The 21,986-nt window shown below is 47.5% G+C and overlaps 1 protein-coding gene across 1 annotated transcript in view; it reads left to right on the top strand.

Annotated features, from left to right (window-relative positions):
* Positions 1–13,217: 13,217 nt before the first annotated feature.
* Positions 13,218–21,986, top strand: part of LOC142244313 (polypeptide N-acetylgalactosaminyltransferase 12-like) — a 105,575-nt gene continuing 96,806 nt past the window's right edge. Inside the window, exon 1 of the mRNA XM_075316525.1 lies at positions 13,218–13,325. Within this exon, the coding sequence (XP_075172640.1) occupies positions 13,218–13,325 (108 nt within the window). The remainder of the gene's footprint in view (positions 13,326–21,986) is intronic.

Raw genomic sequence — 21,986 nt, forward strand, 5'->3', positions numbered from 1 at the left:
CGGGGTACTATCGCAACGAGGGGGATAGGACTTTCCACACATACGGTCCAGGAAATCCCAAGCGTGAACCCTGAGAGCAAGCTCCCTCAGTTAGCCACACTGGGAAGCGGGACCCGATTTAGTTTAATGCTATAGGAACCAACTAGAAGAAAACAAAGTGCCAAGGGAAAGGTCACAGATCAACAGGCAACACCAGCAGAAACGGGACCCAAACGTGCCCCCCCTCAGCGGCAGCGTTGTCCAGAACTTTGGTTTACTAAAGTTGTCGGTGTCAGCATTATTGAACTGAGTGAGTACACAAGTGACCCTTACCTCCCCAACAACACATCCATGTCACCATCACTGAGTCCCGGGGCATCCCCTCTACCCGTGGAGGAGTTAAACACCTGGCTGCCCACTCCATCGCTACCGGGTACTCCCCAACTGCAGTGGTGGTACTCCACCTTACCACACACCACGGGGGGCGTCACGAACTCTCAATACACCATCCCCTATAAATACCCCCCTTCTTTCGAGTGGCCGCACGACCCCCGGGTCCGGATGCCCCTCGAGCCACCGCGGATCAGAGCAGCCCGGCTGCTGACACGGGGGCAGCACAGTTGCATAGTACCCTGCTGCTATCAGAAGATGAAGCAGCTCCAGAACTGAGCATTTCAGGCTGAATTCTGCCGCCGCTGGTACCGAAAGCAGCCAGCTAATCAGCACGAGTGCAGGGTGTCGGACCCCGGCTGATCAGACATTGATGACCTATCCTAAGCATAGACCATCAATGTAAAAGTAGTTGACAACCTTTTTAAAGATTCCTTTGGGAACTATAGGGAGAATTTGACTAGTCTGATACCACCCCCTGTCGTCATCTCCCCACCCTGCTACACGTGATTTACAGGACTCTCCATATGTACACACGAGAGAGACCTGTCAATTACCTATAGCGCTGCATGGAAAAGGCACCGGGGTGCGGAGCTGGACTAGTGTCATCTCTCGATGGTCCCTGGTTTGATCTTTAAATGTTTCAATATGCCAGAAACAAACATATTTGGCTGCAATTGTGTAGCCAGGCTATGATCCATGCTTCCCTTTGGTTGGCAGCATGAATTGCCTGACAGGTTTTCTTCACTTATTGCAACCATGCTGCAGGTGCTCTGAAATAAACTGTGATCACATTATGTTACTGCAAAACAACACAGTCTTCAAATTGATTTTTAACGATGTACAGTTTGTGAGCAAAAATAACATGAAATGAATGCATTTCAGAGAAAATATATTTTGAAGAACCCAGAGCCATTCAACTGCTCCCCTCACCACTGCAAGTGATTGACAGATCTGGTCCTGACAAAGGGATAGGCGCTTTTCAATCACCTGCAGCTGTGCTGGAAAGAGCCAGCCAGGACAGAGCTGGACCAGTCTCATATCTCTCAGTGGTCCACAGCGGTTCTTAAAAGTAGAGCATTTCAGAGAATGGTATACCTGTCTGCTATTATGTGCAACCAGGCTGCAATTCATGCTTCATTCATTCAAGAAGAGGCAAACTGCTAAGTCCTCTATAGTGTATGTGTAGCACCTTGAGGCTCCAGTCACCGCAGAGTATTGCATCTTACTTAAGGTGCGATATTTGCCTCGAGGTAAGGAGGGGGTTAATCACTGGTGTTCCACATTCACACTTTCCATTAAGCTTAGGAGCCTTCTCCCAGAGGAAAATGGCTCAGGGTAGGCAGGGGGGTGGACATCATGAGTCATGGGACTTCCCCGGTTACTGAAGTCAGCCACCTAGGGGGCGGGTTCCACTTGGGGTAGAAGTAGGAGGACAGGAAAAATCAAATCCCTTAAAATCCAATATTTTATTTGATAGATTAAAAACCACCCAAGTGAACAAAAACCATAGCAAAAAATTGGTCAAGGGTAATTATACACAGGGACTACAGACCTATTAAGCAACGTGTAGCAATAGGAACAGCAAGCAAATATAAGTGCCGGCTGGTTTTGCCTCCAGGTCCCCTTCGTCCCTGTGCCAGTTTGGTTCTCTGGTACCTTCTTCCCCTGCACCTGTCTCTGGTAAGTGGGTCCCCGTGGTATAGAACACTGAGGGTCCCCATTCTGTGGTTTGTCCACTTCTGTCCACCTGACGGTAGCGTGAACCCTGTGGGGTTGGAGTCTCTGGTCCTGTCCCCGATACTCCCTTTGCTACTGAGTCTTTGAATTCTTTAGGGTCAGCAAGGTCCTTGATGGTTCCCTTTGCTGTGCAGGTGTTAACAGGTCGGCTTGAAGCTCTTTCCTGTTTTAGGGTCCTGTACCCCGTCGGTGCATAGTTCTGGGAGTACTGCACCGGCAACCACTTCTCCTGGGTACCAGGTCACTGTTGACCCGAGTCAGGGTGTCACTTCACTTCCACCTTCACACTCCTGCTGTCAACTCCGTTCCGACTGTGTCTCAGACTTCCTTCCCACTACTGTCTTCCTGACTACTCTCCACATTCTGCCCCTCCCACCTGGTCAACTAGTGGGCTGGAGTGGCTCCACCTCTAGGCGACCATCCATGGGTCCCACTCTAGCTAAGTACCATTGTATGGGGGATTGTTGGGGAAAACTTGGATTATCTGGGTTTTTGTTGGTACTGGCACTGGGGTTCTGGGTCCCTAAGGGGGTAGGCCCTGCATCCTGGTGGGAATGCAGAACCTTGTAGCACCCTGAGAGGTTCAGGGGTGCTACATTCCCCCTTGGTTAATTCCAGCATGTCCTCGGGCTGCAAGGTAAAACTGGTTACACTTTTTTTTTATTTTCATGTAAACATCACATCAACAGGTCTTCCCACGCAGGGGAGGTTCATTACTTCAATGTTTCAAACCTGGGGTATCCCTCCCTGCACTAACCACCCAAAGATCCTGGTGCCAGAACCCTTCTAAGGAGGCAGGTCACTAGTGACCAGGTCTCGGCCGCCTCTGCAGCAGACCTTTCCTGCACCTAGCCTCTCCTGGTGGTGGTGCTCACAGCAAAATCCGCTGGATGGGTGTACCCTGGTGTGGCACAACTGGTGCAACTATTTTCAATGACACAAGTTTGTATTGGCTGCTGCCAGTCCTCCAGCCTGGATCCATTTTTATGTCAAAGCATACGAAAAACTGGTAACTCTTTCAGGAACAGTCCAATGTTCAAACAATAAAATAGTAAACAATTTAACTGGTAGCATTCAGGTCATAGCTACCAGACGCGGGTGTCCTCCTCAACCCATGCCTGCTCCCAGGTGACAACTGCTGGCTTCCCGCTACCTGGTTCAGGGTAGCTCGCTGCCGGATTTCCGACAGCGACTGGGTACAGTACCTGGGGACAGTCGTCAGCACTGGTGGCGGCCTCCTCCATGACTCTCGATGACGTCATTGCCTGTTCTGCCATCACTGGATCAGATGGTTCTTGCTCCTTCTCCAGCGGAGAATGTGATGCGACCACTTTTGGTCTCTCTGGCTCTAGCGGTGACATGGCCTGGTCGAGGATGGATCCTGGTAGCTGGATTGGTGCAGCCTAGTCTAGCGGCGCTCCACTCTGTGGAGCCACCATGGCTGCCACCACTTCAATCATCTCCACCTTCCACTCCTCGACTCGCTGCAGGTGTTCCGCACGCAGAGTCCAGCACAGCCGCTGGACCCCCGCTTCTAGCCTCTTTGAGGTCCAGGTCCCTGGTTGCACTGGGACACTGGTACGATCCCCTGGAGCAGACATGTTGTCAGTAACAGTCCTAAAGGCATTCTGGTACAGGGCCTCGAGTCTCCTTGCTTCTGGTTTCGTTTTACATTCCGTGTACTCCCAGGGGGCATGGATTTCTTTTTGCGCTTTTTGGTCTGCTGTGGCACAGTTATGGCAGCGTTTTTTCAAGCAATAAAGTACAGTCCATAAAACACAGTTTTTAAGGCACACGTCACCCGATTTGACCGGGTCCAGTTCAATCCTGTTCGTGACGCCAGGAAAAAGGGTTGTCGCACCCAGGGATATGGGGTCCTCAGTTCCGGGCAGTGTATGCCTTGGGAATATCACGATGGTGGCCGTTACCCAGTTTCGTGCTCTGGACCCTTTTTGTAATGGGGATATTTTATTGCGGTGTTGCGGCTAAGTGTAGGGAGCCACCGCTGGAGAATGTCTCTGCTGGGGCTGGTGGCAGCTAGAATGGTAGTCCCTCCGCAAGTAGGGTTTTGCCCCAATGGGTGTATGGTGCAGTGGGTGTCGTAAGAAGGTAGTCCGCACAGGTATTCAGTGCAACTGGTTTACTCACTTTCTGAAGATGTTAACTGGTTGACCGAGGCCGGCTGGTTTCTCCTCCAGGTCCCCTTCGTCCCAGTGCCAGTTTGGTTCTCTGGTACCTTCTTCCCCTGCACCTGTCTCTGGTAAGTGGGTCCCCGTGGTAGAACCTGTTCTGTGGTTTGTCCACTTCTGTCCGCCTGATGGTAGCGTGAACCCTGTGGGGTTGGAGTCTCTGGTCCTATCCCCATTTCTCCCTTTGCTACTGAGTTTTCGGATTCTTTAGGGTCAACAAGGTCCTTGATGGTCCCCTCAATGTGCAGGTGTGATCAGGCCTGCCTGGAGCTTATGTCTGACCTAGTGTAATGCCTGCCTGGATCCACAGACTCAGATGGGCTGTAAAGGGGAGGCTAGAGGGAAGCCACTCACCAAGTAGGACCCCCAAAACCCTGAAACCCTTTAACCCCTATACAGGAATTTGGAATTACACAGGACCCTGGAGATCACTACCTGTGGAAGGCTGCAGTCCGATGAGAGTAGTAGTCAGGCAGGGTCAAACCAGGAATTGCGAAACAGGGACAGAATCGGCAGGCAGTGACGTAGTCAGCAAACGTAGCAGAGGTCAGATCCGGGTCGGGCAGCAAGGTACAAAAACAGTAGGCAGAAGGGTAGTCAAAAACACGCAGAAGTCAACACAGGAATCACCAACAGAATAGGACGTAAGAGGAGCCAGGAAAATCAGAACTATATCTGGCAGTAATCATGTGACAGGAGGGGAAATAAGAAGGGTGTGGTGTCTTCCCATTGGCTGTAGCTGAACGCTGGCAACTTCAGCTGGAAGACACATGCCACCCACAGTCAGCCAGCGGTACTGCAGATCCCAAGCTAACCCAGCCCAGTGGATGATCGGAGCCTGCGCCCACTGGTGCCGCTGGCATCGACTTCTCAACCCATCACCAGCACCATCCACGGCAGGAACACGGCGTCGCCTGGCGATCGGAGCAGAAGTCGCTGGAGCAGACTCCGGCGGTGACGTAACAGTACACCCCCCCCTCCACGAGGGGCCTCCGGACCCTCAAAACCCGGCTTCCCAGGAAATTGGAGGTGAAACCGTCGGACCAGACCCCTAGCATGAACATCGCTCGCAGGGACCCATGACCTCTCCTCGGGGCCGTAACCCCTCCAATGCACTAAATACTGTACCGCCCCTCTGACAATATGGGAATCAAGTATTCTCTGTACCTCATACTCCAAGTTACCTTCCACCAAAACAGGAGGAGGAGGGTCACTGACTGGGTGAATGGGGACACGATATAACTTGAGGAGGGACTTATGGAACACATTCGATATCTTGAAGGATAGGGGGAGTTGCAGGCGGAAAGCTGTGGGATTAATTACCTCGATTATCTCATAAGGTCCAATAAATCTCGGACCCAGCTTAGCAAAAGGGACCTTGAGTTTAATATTCTGTGTGGATAACCATACCTTGTCCCCAACTCCAAGGCTAGGGCCCTTGGAACGTCTCTTATTAGCAGAGGAGGCTTGACCAACCTTTGCCTTCTTCAGGTTCTCTTTCACCTCCGACCAGATAGCCTTTAATTTGTCCACAGTTGAGTCAGCCTCAGGAGTATCCACCACAGTGGAAGAAAAGAACCAAAACGTTGATGCAACCCTAAATTGCAGAAAAAGGGGGTAGTCTTGATGGATTCCTGATACTGATTATTGATAGCGAACTCAGCTAGCGGCAGATATTCCACCCAGTCAGACTGACGGTCAGACACATAACACCGGAGATATTGTTCAAGGGTTTGATTGGAACGTTCGGTCTGACCATTGGTCTCTGGGTGGTAGGCAGATGAAAAAGATAGCTCTATATGGATCTTTTTACAAAATGCCCTCCAGAATTTTGAGACGAACTGTGTTCCTCAGTTAGAAACAATATTTTCCGGAACCCCGTGTAACCGCACAATATGCCTAATAAACAACTTGCTAAGAGTTTCAGAATTGGGTAATCCGGACAGAGGAACAAAATGACACTGTTTGCTGAATCAATCCACTACTACCCAGATACAAGTCTTCCCTTCTGAGGGTGGAAGGTCAGTGATGAAGTCCATGGAGAGATGTGTCCAAGGGCTTACTGGCGTAGATAGGGACTGGAGAAATCCGGCAGGGCGGGTACGTGGTGTCTTGGCTCGAGCACAAGTTTCACAAGCCAGTACATATTCCTTACAATCTTTCGCTACAGTTGGCTACCAAAAATTCCTGGTTACTAATCGGAGGGTATTGCCGATACCAGGGTGACCTGCCAGCACAGAATTGTGGGATTCCTGGAGTACCCGTAGGCGCAGTGAGGGGGCGACAGTTTATGGACAGGGGTGGTTTCAGGAGCTTGGTCTTGGGTATTATGGACCTCTTCTATCAAATCTAAGGAAACCGATGACATAATAATGCCTTTAGCTAAAATATGCACTGGTTCAGAGTCTTCGGACTGAGAGGGACAGAAGCTACGGGAAAGTGCATCAGCTCTGGTGTTCTTGGTACCGGGCCGGAATGTTACCACAAAATCAAATCTGGAGAAGAACAATGCCCACCTAGCTTGCCTAGGATTGAGTCTCTTAGCAGATTCCAGATAAGTGAGGTTCTTATGGTCTGTGATGACTGTGACCTTATGTTTGGCGCCTTCGAGGAAGTGGCGCCATTCCTCGAAGGCCCATTTAATTGCCAACAGTTCACGATTACCAATGTCATAATTTCTCTCTGTGGGAGAAAACTTGCGGGAAAAGAAGGCACAAGGACGAAGCTGAGTGAGAGACGGAGTACCTTGTGATAACACCGCTCCCACTCCAACCTCGGATGCATCGACTTCCACAATAAACGGACGCATAAGGTCAGGCTGAACCAGAATCGGGTCTGAGGAGAAACATCCTTTTAATTGTGAGAAGGCATGGACCGCCTCTGGCTTCCAATTAACCACATCAGCCCCCTTTTTAGTCAAATTGGTGAGGGGTTTGGCAATTTTGGAAAAATCTCTAATGAATTTGCGATAATAATTAGCGAATCCAAAGAAACGCTGCAAGGCTTTCAGAGACTTGGGTTGCACCCACTCCTTAATCGGTTGAAGCTTAGAGGGATCCATGCGGAAGCCTTCTGCAGACAATATATAACCCAGGAAATTAACCTCTGCCTCAAAAAAAACACATTTCTCATATTTAGCAAATAGGGAATTCTCCCTGAGTCTCTGGAGTACAGTGCATACATGTTGGACATGTCAGGATATCATCCAGATAGACCACCACATATTGACCACAAATATCTCTGAAAATGTCATTAACAAAGTTCTGGAACACAGCCGGCGCATTACTTAATCCAAAAGGCATTACTAGGTACTCATAGTGTCCCTCTGGAGTATTAAATGCAGTTTTCCACTCATCCCCTTCTCTGATACGGATGAGGTTATATGCATCCCTGAGATCCAGCTTGGTGAACCACCGGGCTTCTATGAGCTGGTTAAACAGATCGGGGATGAGTGGCAGAGGGTACTGATTCTTTACAGTAATAGCATTCAGTTCACGGTAGTCAATACAAGGTCTGAGGCCACCATCTTTCTTATCAACAAAAAAGAATCCAGCGCCGACTGGTGACCTGGATGGTCTGATGAACCCTCTCTGCAGACTGTCTGCTATATAATCTTTCATGGCCTGACGCTCCGGACCAGAAAGATTATACATTTTATCCTTGGGGAGTCGGGAATTGGGGACCAAATCTATGGGGCAGTCATAATCTCTGTGCGGAGGTAATTTTTCAGATTCAGATACAGAAAACACATCAGCAAATTCCCTGAATGCATAAGGTATAAAGATAGGTTCAGCTCTAGTCAGGTTCACAGATAGACATGCACGTCTCCTGACACTCAGGGCTCCAGCGCACAATCTCACCCTGATGCCAGTCTATGGCTGGGTTATGTTTACGCAGCCAAGGCATGCCCAATACCACTGCTGACATCAGATTCTCAAGAACAAAAAATGACACAGATTCTACATGCAGAGCACCAACAAGCATGGAGATCTCTGGAGTTACAAAAGTAACCACACCCTGAGTGAGAGGTGTACTATCGATAGCAGATATTCTAATAGGTGCATTTAACCTGAGCAAAGTCAAACCCAGCTCTTTTGCTACAATAGTGTCTATAAAATTAGCAGCAGAGCCACAATCAACAAAGGCCTGCAGCCATACAGATCTTCCCTGGTGAGACAATGAGACAGGTAACATTAACCTCATAGGGTCTGCAGGAAGTACCTGGGCACCTGAGCGGGTATCCTGGGGTCCGCTCAGGTGGTGCTGCTGCCTTGGAAGCAATTGCCTCTCTGATCCAGGCACTCCACCACGTGATCTGCTCCCTTGCAGTCAACGGGACTCTGGACATGCTGAGGTAGGTACTGCAGTGGGGGCTTTGACCTGAGCAGACCTGTGATCCTGCACTTGCTGTGTCAGTCCATGTACAAGCCCAGAAAGGGTGTGCACCTGATTTAGCACAGCATGGAGAGAATCCATTTCTTTTTTTTTTCTCTCCTGGTTAGATGGCCAGGTATAATGTAACGCCTGCCTGGATCCACAGACTCAGATGGGCTGTAAAGGGGAGGCTAGAGGAAAGCCACTCACAAAGTAGGACCCCCAGAACCCTGAAACCCTTTAACCCCTATACAGGGATTTGGAATTACACAGGACCCTGGAGATCACTACCTGTGGAAGGCTGCAGTCCGATGAGAGTAGTAGTCAGGCAGGGTCAAACCAGGAATTGCGGAACAGGGACAGAATCGGCAGGCAGTGACGTAGTCAGCAAACGTAGCAGAGGTCAGATCCGGGTCGGGCAGCAAGGTACAAAAACAGTAGGCAGAAGGGTAGTCAAAAACACGCAGAAGTCAACACAGGAATCACCAACAGAATAGGACGTAAGAGGAGCCAGGAAAATCAGAACTATATCTGGCAGTAATCATGTGACAGGAGGGGAAATAAGGGTGTGGTGTCTTCCCATTGGCTGTAGCTGAACGCTAGCAACTTCAGCTGGAAGACACATGCCACCCACAGTCAGCCAGCGGTACTGCAGATCCCAAGCTAACCCAGCCCAGTGGATGATCTGAGCCTGCGCCCACTGGTGCCGCTGGTATCGACTTCTCTCCCATCACCAGCACCATCCACGGCAGGAACACGGCGTCGCCTGGCGATCGGAGCAGAAGTCGCTGGAGCAGACTCCGGCGGTGATGTAACACCTAGGATCCTGTACCCTGTTGGTGCGTAGTTCCGGGAGTACTCCACCGGCAACTACCCTCCTGGGCACCAGGTTACTGTTCACTCCAAGTCAGTGCGTCTCCTCACGTCCACCTTTACAGTCTCTCTCCGACTCACTACTCTGACTGTCCACTGTTTGCCCTTCCCACCTGGTCAACTAGTGGACTGGACTGGCTCCACCTCTAGGCAGCCATCCATTGGTCCGACCCTAGCCTTGTACCATTCTATGGGGGATGATTGGGGAAAAATTGGGATTTTGTAATGTGTTTGTGTGTGACCGGAACTGGTCTTCCAGGGCCCTAGGGGCCCCGGAAGTACCTGAATGACCGCTGTATGTATTAATGGAATACAATATGCATACCTCCATCCAGAACTAATATGGCGAACCAATGTAATGTGACCAATATGGAACGCAATCTGCTCTCCAGCGGCCAGAACAAGTATGTCTGTCGATCTTACATTAAATATATGGAACGCAAAATGCATTCCAAAATCCAGAACCAGAGTATTCTCCCATGTGTCCCCAGGATGTCCTAAATTAATAGCATACCCCAGAAGCACTAGGGACCAAACTTCCGTTCCACCTACGAAAACATGTTACAATGTGACACATAATAGTGCCAGCTATTACCAGAAAATAACGGACTGTTATCAGATTAAGACTCAAGTAAGATCAAACTGCTCGAAATGCGTAGGCTAGCGATTCTTATGTTTTTTTAATGGTTGAAATAAAAAAATGTTTTTAGTATAAGAAATCTGGAATGCAACTATATACTATTACTGTGGGAGCTGGATTTTTTTTCCTTCTCCTCTTGAATACTTCACCTACCGGCTTAGGAAACTTCGTGCACCGCACCCTTGGCTGCATTATCTATTCAAACACTTGATGGACTGGTGAGCTGACTGCCCACTCTTTTCATCTTATGTATGTACAAAGTCTACAGACAGTGATCTGTTAATCACAGAAGGGGATGTGCCAGACTAGCTGACCTCCATCTTACCTAGTCTGGCAATAATAATCATCTGAAGCTAAAATAAACTTACCAGGTAAAGAACAACACACAGTGTGATAAGAAATGCATCACTGAAATCTATGTCTTAACCCCTATAGACCCCTGAAGACTGCTGTCTTCAAATTACAAAGCAAAAACCTGCTGGCAGATTACCTTTACAGGTACGCCTAGGATCATGATCCCAAGGTTGAGATTAACTGTCTTCTCATGTCCTAATTGAGAGTATCATGTTCTATTAGAATGTTAAAAGGCAGTGGAATAAGGGGAAGTGGTTAAAGGAAATAAACTTGGATGAGAATTTATGCTGTAATGCAAAGAATAAAATCTGTGGTTTAATTGTACCATTTCTACAGTGATTTCCTATTAGACAGTATCCTATGTGTGAGTAACCCTAGGGTGCTTGTGTTGTTCTTTATATATTACAACTGGTTACAACCATATTTTACTCCAGGTACCAGTTAAACTGTAAATGTAGCTGAAATTGGCTTTAGGGCTCTTAACTCTGCTGTTCTGTTTGGTAAAAAATGACCGAATTTGAAATTTGATTTTTTTTATTTTATTTTTTAAATATTCATTATGTGGTTGAGAAACTTGTGGTTAATACACTTCCCCTCATTTGAGGGGTTCTTACTATGGGTTGGTATTATTTTTTTTTTGTTTTATTTGTTTACTTTTTTCAAAAATAACCGGAACATTATAAGTGTATAGTAAACCCGAACAGAACAGCAGGGTTAAACAAGTACAAAGCCATTAGTTGTTCTGGCAGGGTATGATAGTGCTATACTACAGTCATATGAAAAAGTTTGGGCACCCCTATTAATGTTAACCTTTTTTCTTTATAACAATTTGGGTTTTTGCAACAGCTATTTCAGTTTCATATATCTAATAACTGATGGACTGAGTAATATTTCTGGATTGAAATGAGGTTTATTGTACTAACAGAAAATGTGCAATACGCATTTAAACAAAATTTGACCGTTGCAAAAGTATGGGCACCTTAACATAAAAGTGACATTAATATTTTGTAGATCCTCCTTTTGCAAAAATAACAGCCTCTAGTCACTTCCTGTAGCTTTTAATGAGTTCCTGGATCCTGGATGAAGGTATATTTGACCATTCCTGTTTACAAAACAATTCCAGTTCAGTTAAGTTTGATGGTCGCCGAGCATGGACAGCACGCTTCAAATTATCCCACAGAGTTTCAATGATATTCAGGTCTGGGGACTGGGATGGCCATTCCAGAACATTGTAATTGTTCCTCTGCATGAATGCCTGAGTAGATTTGGAGCAGTGTTTTGGATCATTGTCTTGCTGAAATATCCATCCGCTGCGTAACTTCAACTTCATCACTGATTCTTGCACATTATTGTCAAGAATCTGCTGATACTGAGTTGAATCCATGCGACCCTAAACTTTAACAAGATTCCCAGTGCCTGCATTGGCCACACAGCCCCAAAGCATGATGGAACCTCCACCAAATTTTACTGTGGGTAGCAAGTGCTTTTCTTGGAATGCCGTGGTTTTTTGCCTCCATGCATAACGCCTTTTTGTATGACCAAACAACTCAATCTTTGTTTAATCAGTCCACAGGACCTTCTTCCAAAATGTAACTGGCTTGTCCAAATGTGCTTTTGCGTACCTCAGGCGACTCTGTTTGTGGAGTGCTTGCAGAAATGGCTTCTTTTGCATCACTCTCCCATACAGCTTCTCCTTGTGCAATGTGCGCTGTATTGTTGACCGATGCACATTGACACCATCTGCAGCAAGATGATGCTTCAGGTCTTTGGAGGTGATCTGTGGATTGTACTGTACTGTAAGAACTGTACCTGTGTTCTTCCATTTCCTTACTATGTTCCTCACAGTGGAAGCTGACAGTTTAAATCTCTGAGACAATTTTTTGTATCCTTCCCCTGAACAACTATGTTGAATAATCTTTGTTTTCAGATCATTTGGGAGTTGTTTTGAGGAGCCCATGATGCCACTCTTCATAGGAGATTCAAATAGGAGAACAACTTGCAAGTGGCCACCTTAAATACCTTTTCTCATGATTGGATACACCTGCCTATGAAGTTCAAAGGTCAATGAGGTTACAAAACCAATTTAGTGGTTTAGTAAGTCAGTAAAAAGTAGTTAGGAGTGTTCAAATCAAGAAATTGATAAGGGTGCCCATACTTTTGCACCGGTCAAATTTTGTTTAAATGCGGATTGCACATTTTCTGTTAGTACAATAAACCTAATTTCAATCCAGAAATATTACTGAGTGCATCAGTTATTAGATATATGAAACTGAAATAGCTGTTGCAAAAACCCAAATTGTTATAAAGAAAAAAGGTTAACAATAATTAAAAATTAATAGGGGTGCCCAAACTTTTTCATATGACTGTACATAATTATTTGCTTGACATGCACAGTGCCTTTTTTATAAGGGTTTTCTATAATATATATTTTTCAAAGGGTGTCTCATGTTGTATCACTTAAAATATTGTTGTTTGAGGGTTAAAAAATGTTTCATTTTGGTATTTATAATTGTCACGAAATCTATGTAAGTGGTGCATCTAAGCAAGAAATGTATTAATATTTTGAGGAAGAAAAAAATATCTAAAAATAAATATTTCTGGTCATAATGAAATATGAATGTGTTCAGAGCTTTTGGATAACTTATTCTGAAAATATGATGCCTTCTAGGACTCCAGTCATGGCAGGTGGACTCTTCTCTATCAGTAAGGAGTATTTTGAATACTTAGGAACTTATGATCAAGGGATGGAAGTGTGGGGAGGAGAAAACCTGGAAATTTCATTTAAAGTACGTACGTTTCCCAACATCTATAATATTGTATTTTTTTGTGGATTTTTGAAAATATAAAGAATTAACATAAGATTTCAGCAACATCCTATGGCCCCAGTTCATCAAGACTAGGGATTTTCTCACAGGTCTTCCTGAAGGGTATGTTGAGGGGCATGTTGGAATCAGATTCACTTAGAGGCACATAGAGTGACTGCAGACTTGTGCACCAAGTCTGGACAATCCCTTTGAAGGAAATCTGTCATGTCCCTAAACACTATTAACCTGCTTATGCAGATATGAGGTTAACCTACAGTTTAATAGTTTTCTAAAGCTGTGCTGCCTCTGCCGCACTGAAAGCCCAGGTACTGGGAGGAAATCAACTTTATCCCTCCTTGCAGACTCCAGCTTTCAGTCAGAGAGGCCTGCCAACACGTCTTCAGTCGCCGGTCGCTGGAGATCTTTTGTGGATGTAGGCTTGTGCAAATCCTTCTGTCTCTTGATGTAATTCCAGACAGACTCGATGATGTTGACTTCAGGGCTCTGTGGGGACCCTTTTTTCTTCTTTACACTGAAAATAGTTCTTAATGGGATGGTCTTGCATAATGAAGAAGTAAAGAAGTACAATGAGTCGTAGAAGTGATAATCATTTGGCCTCCGCAAAGCTCTCATCTCAACATTATCAAGTCTGTGTGGGATTACATGAAGAGACAGAGATTTGGACAAGCCTACATCCACAGATCTGTGGTTAGTTCTCCAAGATGTTTGTAACAACCTCCCTTCTGACTTCCTTCAAAAACTGTGTAAGTGTACTTAAAACAATTGATTCTTTGATGATGTTTTAACGGCAAAGTGTGTTCAATAGAGATGAGTAGATCAATCCTAGAAACAGGGCCTGCTTCAGGTTTTCATAGGCCCCGGGTGATAGAGTCTCAGTGGGCCCCCTGCACACGCAGGCATGCACATATACAAACATGTACACATTCAGGCATACTTACATATACAAGTGCATCTCAATAAATTAGAATATAATGAAAACGTTAATTTATTTCAGTAATTCAATACAAAAAGGGAAACGCAAATATTAAATAGAGTCATTACAAACTTAGTGATCTATTTCAAGTGTTTATTTCTATTAATGTTGATGATTATGACTTACAGGCAATGAAAACCCAAAAGTCATTATCTCAGAAAATAAGAATAATTACCACAAAACACCTGCAAAGGCTTCTTAAGAGGTTAAAATGGTACTTTAGTCTGATTCAGTAGGCTACACATTTTGGGGAAGACTATTGACTTGACAGATTCCCAGAAGGCAGTCATTGACACACTCCACAAGGAGGGTAAGCCACGAAAGGTTAAAAACGCTGGCTGTTCACAGAGTGCAGTAGCCAGGCATATTAATAGAAAGTTGAGTGGAAGGACAAAGTGTGGTAGAAAAAGGCGCACAAGTAACCAGGATAGCCACAGCCTTGATAGGATTGGACAGAAAAGGCCATTCAAAAAGTTGGGAGAGATTCACAAGGAGTGGACTGCTGCTGGAGTCACAGCTTCAAGAGCCACCACAAACAGACATATCCAGGACATGGGCTACAAGTGTTGCATTCCTTGTGTCAAGCTACTCATGAGCAATAGACAACACCAGAAACGTCTTAACTGGGACAAGGAGAATAAGAATTGGACTGTTGCTCAGTGTTCCAATGTGTTTTTAGATTAAAGTAAATTTTGCATTTCATTTGGAAATCAAGGTCCCAGAGTCTGGAGGAAGAGCGGATAGGACACAATCCAAGCTGCTTGAGGTCTAGTGTGAAATTTCCACAATCAGTGATGGTTTGGGGAGCCATGTCATCTACTGGTGTAGGTTCACTGTGTTGTATCAAGACTACAGTCAGCACAGCCGTCTAACAGGAAATTTTGAAGCACTTCATGCTTCCCTCTGCTGACAAGCTTTTTGGAGATGGAAATTTCATTTTCCAGCAGGACTTGGCACCTGTCCACATTTCCAAAAGTACCAATAGCTGGTTTAATATCCACAGTATCACTGTGCTTGACTGGCCAGCAAACTCGCCTAACCTAAACCCCATAGAAAATCTATGGGGTATTGTCAATAGGAAGATGAGAGACACCAGACCCAACAATGCAGACGAGCTGAAGGCTGCTATCAAAGCAACCTGGGCTTCCATAACACTTCAGTAGTGCCACTGGCTCATCGCCACCATGCCACGCCACATTAATGCAGTAATTTATGCAAAAGGAGCCCCAACCAAGTATTGAGTGCATTTACTGTACAGACTTTTCAGTAGGGCAACATTTCTAAGTTTAAAATCATTTTTTTCAGTTGGTCTTATATAATATTCTAATTTTTTGAGATAATGACTTTTGGGTTTTCATTGGCTGTAAGCCATAATCATCAACATTAACAGAAATAAACACTTGAAATAGATCACTCTTTGTAATGACTCTATATAATATATGTGTTTCCCTTTTTGTATTGAATTACTGAAATAATTAACTTTTTGATATTCTAATTTATTGAGATGCACCTGTCTGTATGTGGGCAATTTTCGAGGAAGCTCTGCACACCAAATTCAGCACATGTACCAGGAAAGGGATCTGTGTCAAGCCGCCTAAGCCCAGGTCTGCAACAAGATTTTGGCAGTAATCTCACACCTCCAGGCCGAGCTGTAGGTTCACCTTCAACTGCCACTCATGTGTTTGTTGTTTTATGCCTGCCTACAGCTCCTGTGCAGTGTGAGGTTTGTCACCCAGACAGATTACCGTAGTTAAAAAGGGCCTGTTGTCATGGAGGCTTACTGGTCCAAGTATTCATAGTTTTGTGTACTTTTCCACTTATGGCATTGTGGAGTGAAAAATGGATTTGTTCTGCCTCATGTGCGTGCAGGATAGGGATAGAATGCCTGGAAAATTTGTGGCGGAACAATGTACTGCGCTACAGCCACAGACATCATTTGTTGTAAACTGTCCATCTCCACCAGCCTGAATGGCAGCATTTCAAAGGCAAGCATTTTGAAAATGCTGTCATTGAGGGCCAGGGCTTATGGGTGGCCAAGGGTGTATATCCTCTTTCTATCAAGGGTTTTTGGGGATGGAGAGCTTCAGACTTCCATGGGACGGTGTGGATATAGTTGGTGGTGAAGATGATTCTGTTGCTATCACATTGCTTGTTCGGAGGAAGGAGACCCAGGTAATCATAAGCAGCTGCGGTGTCAGCATCTTGTATCTGAAGAGGAAACAGGAGGAGCTGGAGTTCTTTTCTTATTTCCCAGGAAACTACTCCACTGTACCTTGTGCTTGGAAGTCAAATGACATATGCAAGTGGTGCTCAGGTTGAGAAGATTTTTGCCTCGCTTTAGGCTCTGATGGCACATTTTGCAAACAATCACTCTCTTGTCACCAGCACATTACTGGAAGAAATGCCGTGCCAGGGAGGTCTTTTGAGCTGGCTCTGCCAGGAGGTTTTCACTGGCGTGACGGATGGTAGCAACCAACTTATTGGCTCTTGACCATCCTATTTTGCTGTACTGCTGGTTTGTCTGGCTGAATACCTCCTCTTCATTGGAACTATGCACGTCACTATCAAGGCCTTATCTCCAGGTGGAGTCAAACACCTCATCATCATCCCTCAAATCATCTTACACCCACTCCTCAGCACTGCCTTTCTTCCAAGTCTGCACACTGACAAAAGCCGCAGCAGTTGGCCCCTGTGTTTCATCATCACCTGAGCTATGGTGCTGTGATCCACAGACGTGTCTCCACCAGCCCTCCCATGGAGTCATCTTGAAACACAAGTGGTTGGGCGTCAGTGCACTCTGTCTCTTCCAGCTCTGAGGCAGGACCAGATGGATGAGCAATGGACCCCAGCCAGCAGAGTCATCAAAATGCATAAGTGATGGCTGCATGACTTTTTTGAATGGGTTGAGGTGGAAGGAAGAGGACGATGGAACGTAAGAGACAATTCGAAGCTTTAAGGTGTGAACTGGGTAGAAGAAAATGCAAAGGAACTGGAAGCGCTGGTAGCCATATAATCTAAAACTGTCTCAACATGTTCTGGCCTCACCATGCAGTGGTACCCGAGAACTGTCAAAAACCAGCCTGCAGCCTGCGTGCAGAGGAGGAAGGTGTTTCAGTTTGGAGCATAGCAGGCACAGAACAACCACATCCTCACCCTGAAGCAACTACACCACAAGCATCACCACCATGGCCACGTACCCTATTACAGGTTCTTCTCATTTGGCACTCTTTGGCACACAAACAAGTTTAGATTAATACATGGCCTGTATACAGAGAACGATTATAAGAAAGCCTGTATGCAGCTGTTTTGTACTGCTACGCAAATTTGCTGGATGCAAAGCAGTTTAAAGCTGCAGAGATATTGTCACAGCAAGGTACTCTGGGAAAAACTCTGTGTCTCAGGTGCAGACAGGGACCATAAGGGTGACTCAAGGCAGACAGCACAGGCAGGACAGACAGGCAGAGTCTCTAGCACCAGTGGGGCAGGACGGATAGGCAAAGACACTAGCAAGGCAGATGGCACAGCCAAGATGGACACAGTCAATAGCACGAACAAGGCAGGATGGACAGGCAATAGATACGGACAGGACAGGAACCAGGTACCAACATACAGGATGGGCTGGTAGCCAGGTACGGGCAGGACAGGACTGGAACCAGGTGCCAACAGGCAGGATTAGTTGGAAGCCAGGTATGGGCAGGACAGGTACAAGAGGATGGGATGGGACCGTTCTGGACAGACAGGGTGACTTGACAACTGACAAGACAAAACTCAATTGACTAAACTGAGGTGCTGAACAAGCAACTCCCCTAGTGGGAGCTTGCCTTAAATACCCAGTGCCTCTCAGCGATAGGCTGGTAAGCACTTCATAGGAGTGGTGTGCCGCCCCCGTGCCAGCAGCCGATCTGCTCGGATCTGGATCAGCAGTGGCTCAAGGGGTCTCCGGACCCAGGGGTTGTGCGGCCACTCAAATGAAGGGGATATCTACAAGGGATTATAGAGTTCGTGATGCCTCCCGAGGCACGCGGCAATTTGGAGCACCACTGCTGCAGCTAGGAGCACCCGGGGATGATGGAAAGGGGCAGCCAGGTGTTGTGACCCTCCACGGGTAGGGGGGATACCCCGGGGACTCGGTGATCATGTGGGGGAGTGCCGTTGGGTGCGTAGGAGTCACTTGCATACTCAGTCCCTTAAGCTGACACCGACAACTGGATAAACCAAAGTTCTGGATACCGCTGCCGCTGAGGGGAGCTAGTTCGGGTCCCGTCCCCAATGGTGCTGCCTGGTGATCAGTGACCTGCCTCCTGGCACTAAGTTTACTTTTCTGTTGGTCCCGGTAGTATGGAACTTGCCGGGTCCCACTCCCCACTATGGCTAAGTGTGGGAGCTTGCTCTCAGGGTTCACGCCTGGGATTTTCTGGACCGTTTGAGTGGAAAGTCCCATCCCCCTTGCTGCGCTAGTACCCCGATTTTGGAGTGGGTGGAGAGCGAATCTTGAAAGCTCCGTTCTCGTCGGGTAAATTGTCAGGCTACCTGAAGCCACTCCGCGACCCAGGGTCCACACACCCCGCCGTGCCCCGGTCCCAGCCCGGTGATGGTGCAAGGCCGCCGGCTGTCCTCTTTGACAATTCCGTGCCCCTTGCCACGATCCCCTGTGACGGGGGGTCCAGCTTCTCTAGGCCCAGACCACCATCTGCCACCTAGATAGCTTCCTGGGAGCCCTGCTCCTGACCTCCTCTCTCATTCACTTCCAACACAACACTCTCTTCTCTTCACACTCCTGACCTCCCCTCTCCAACCCCCCAGGTGGGCGACCCTATTCCACTCAGGCCATCCACTGGTGTGTTTGGTGAGTGTGGTGCAGAGTGTACCTAGGATTTGATTAGCTGATGTAGGCAACACCATGTAGTTGGGGACCCATAACCAAGAAGGAGGTGGATATTGCACGGGAGGGCAGGTTGTGAAATACCCTGTGACGACCTGATAGTCCAGGGGCGTCACAGTGGCGCTTGGGCTCTTTTAAGAGAGGGGCAGCGGTTTCTGCGCCCACTCATTAGGAGCGCTCCCAAAGGTCTTGTAACACATGCACAAACTCCAGGAGGAGGAGAAACCCACATAGAGGAGAAGCAGGGATGCCTGGCAGCGTTAAAGGATCCGGCTGTGGCAGTGAGTCAGAGTGCATCCCTGCAGGAGCATAGGGACGCAGCGTTACAATATAGTGTTATGTGGATACTTACTAGTCAAGGTTTAGCATGTCTGCTCCCTGGGTTTCAGGAGTTAAGGTGTGACACCCTGGCAAAACCAGGTAGTCACACAGAAGGCCCCCGCATAACACCTTCCCACACAGGGTTACATACAGCCGACCTGAAACCCTAGCCACCCCCCCCTTAGGGTAGGACAGACCCACCAGTGGGCCGGACCAGGCAGATGAGAAATGCCCACCTAGGTGTCTGGAGAACCCAGGGCGGGAAAAACAGTGAGTTGAGTTCAGTGAGTGAGTGGAGTGGAGTTAAGTTCAGGGTAGAGGAGGTGAAGTTCAAGGGGAGCAGTGTAGCTTCAGTGAAGTGCGGAGTCAGAAAGGAAAGGGGTCGGGGTTGGAGCCCCGGTGTACTGGGTAAGTGGCAGACGGTGGTCCGTATCTAGCAGGAGATGGGAAGACGGCTGCCGGAGATCCGAGGTGGATCGGGACAGGGTTGGAGCCCACCGGTACCGACACCGGAGAACTGACCCGGAAACCGTGCACAGAGGGGGTACTTGGACCCTGAATCCAGAACCAGAACCAATGGCCTAGCTAATTAACCAATTGAGTACAGGATTATAGGTCCTGTCCCAACCAAAGTCCCAAAAGCAGACAACCACCCACCGAGAGGGATAGGGTATCCGCCAGGACCCTAAGGGTCAGCGTCAGTGGGCAAGGCTCCCAACAAGAAGGACTGGGAGCGGACTCCCGTGTTTCACACCGGGAAGTCCAGCACACCACACACTGAGTGCAGAGGAAAGTGATATGGATCATCACCCCGGGTGTGGAACCAGATACACCCGACCGCGGCGGCCGGCCACCAGCATCTTGGTTTACCACTGGACTTGTGTGATTTATTCAACCGTGAGTAGCCTAACATCCCCCGGTCCGACCAGGCGCGCCGACCCCTGCAGTCAGCATCCCCATCATAGGGACACTGGGCCCCGGGGCATCCATCCCTACCCATGGAGGGGTTAACATCCAGCTGCCATCCCATCGCCCCCGGGAGTCCCACAACAGCAGCGGTGGTGCCACACTTCACCACACACCGTGGGTGGCGTCACAAACCGTTTACGGCAAATCCCGTACAAATACGTCCCCTTTTATTTGAAGTGTCCGCGCGACCCTTGGGTCCGGTAGAATCCGTCGAGCCACACTGCGGATCCGGATCCGAGCAGCCCGGCTGCTGGCACGGGGGCGGCACAAAGGTTCTAAGTGACACCCTCTAAGGGTGTGGAGATTAGTGGGTAAAATGAGACAGCAGCCTTGTTAGAGTAGGAGAGTGTGATAGAGTCCTGAGCAGAACTAGGGAAGTTGTAACAAACCATGACCCCATTGCAAATTCGGCTCGCTCTTCAGGGTCATTCCCAGGATTTATGGAGGAAAAGGGAAGAAATGTCTCTACTGTTGTAGGGTCGCAGTGAGTCATTTTGGCCTGCCACCGTGAGTACGTTCCCTTCCTCCCGTAATGACCCTGTAGTATGGAATTTAAGTTACCAGTAAAAGATCTGTTTTTAAGGAACTTGGTTTCTGTGTCAATGATGTGCAGAGGAACATATGAATTACACTTAACCCTTTTGACTGTGGAGGTGGCCGGGGCGTGGACCAAGTACGCTGGGTTGCGCCGCAGTCAGAAATCACCCTAGCCTGTCACCGCAATGACCCCGAACCCCTCTACATAAGGATGCAGAGATCTTCCCCAGCAAAGCATGCTGGGAAAAACTGTTTTTGGCTAGATTGCGCTAATAGATTATACTGCCTGTATACTGCTTTGTACTACTAGGTAAAGCTGTGTAGTGGTACAAAAATAGTGACAGCTGGGAACAACGTACACCGGTAGTTCTGGCGTCTATGATTGCTTACAGTCAGTGACATCCTCAGCCTGTGTGTCAGCATCTGAATGCTTGCAATCACAGATCCTTGTTGTGGTTCTATCGTGGTATAAAAATAAATAAAATTGGCGTAGGGTCCCCCATATTATGATACCCAGCATAGCTAAAGCATATGGCTACAGGCTGAAGCCCCCAGCTGTGCACTTGTTTTGGCTGTGTATCAAATAAGAGGAACCACATGTGTGTTTTTTTTACATTTAAATAAATAATTTAAAAAAAAACAGCGGGTGGTCCCTCCCCCAAATTTGATACTCAGTCGGGATAAAGCTCGAAAGCTGGGGGCTGGTCTTCTCAGGCCGCGGAGACCCATGCTTTTTGGGACCCCCCCAGTCTAAAAATAGCAGCCTTCACCCGCCCAGGATTCCCTTATTCATTAGATGCGACAACTCCAGAATTTTACCAGGCTCCTCCCGATTGCCCTGGTGTGGGGGCAGTTGGGGTAATAAAGGGGTTAATGTCAACTCACAGCTGCCATTAAGCCCTACATTCGTAATGGGGATGGTCTATTAGACCTCCCCATT

Source organism: Anomaloglossus baeobatrachus, chromosome 6 (genome assembly GCF_048569485.1).
Source record: "Anomaloglossus baeobatrachus isolate aAnoBae1 chromosome 6, aAnoBae1.hap1, whole genome shotgun sequence".
In the NCBI taxonomy this organism is placed as follows: Eukaryota; Metazoa; Chordata; class Amphibia; order Anura; family Aromobatidae; genus Anomaloglossus; species Anomaloglossus baeobatrachus.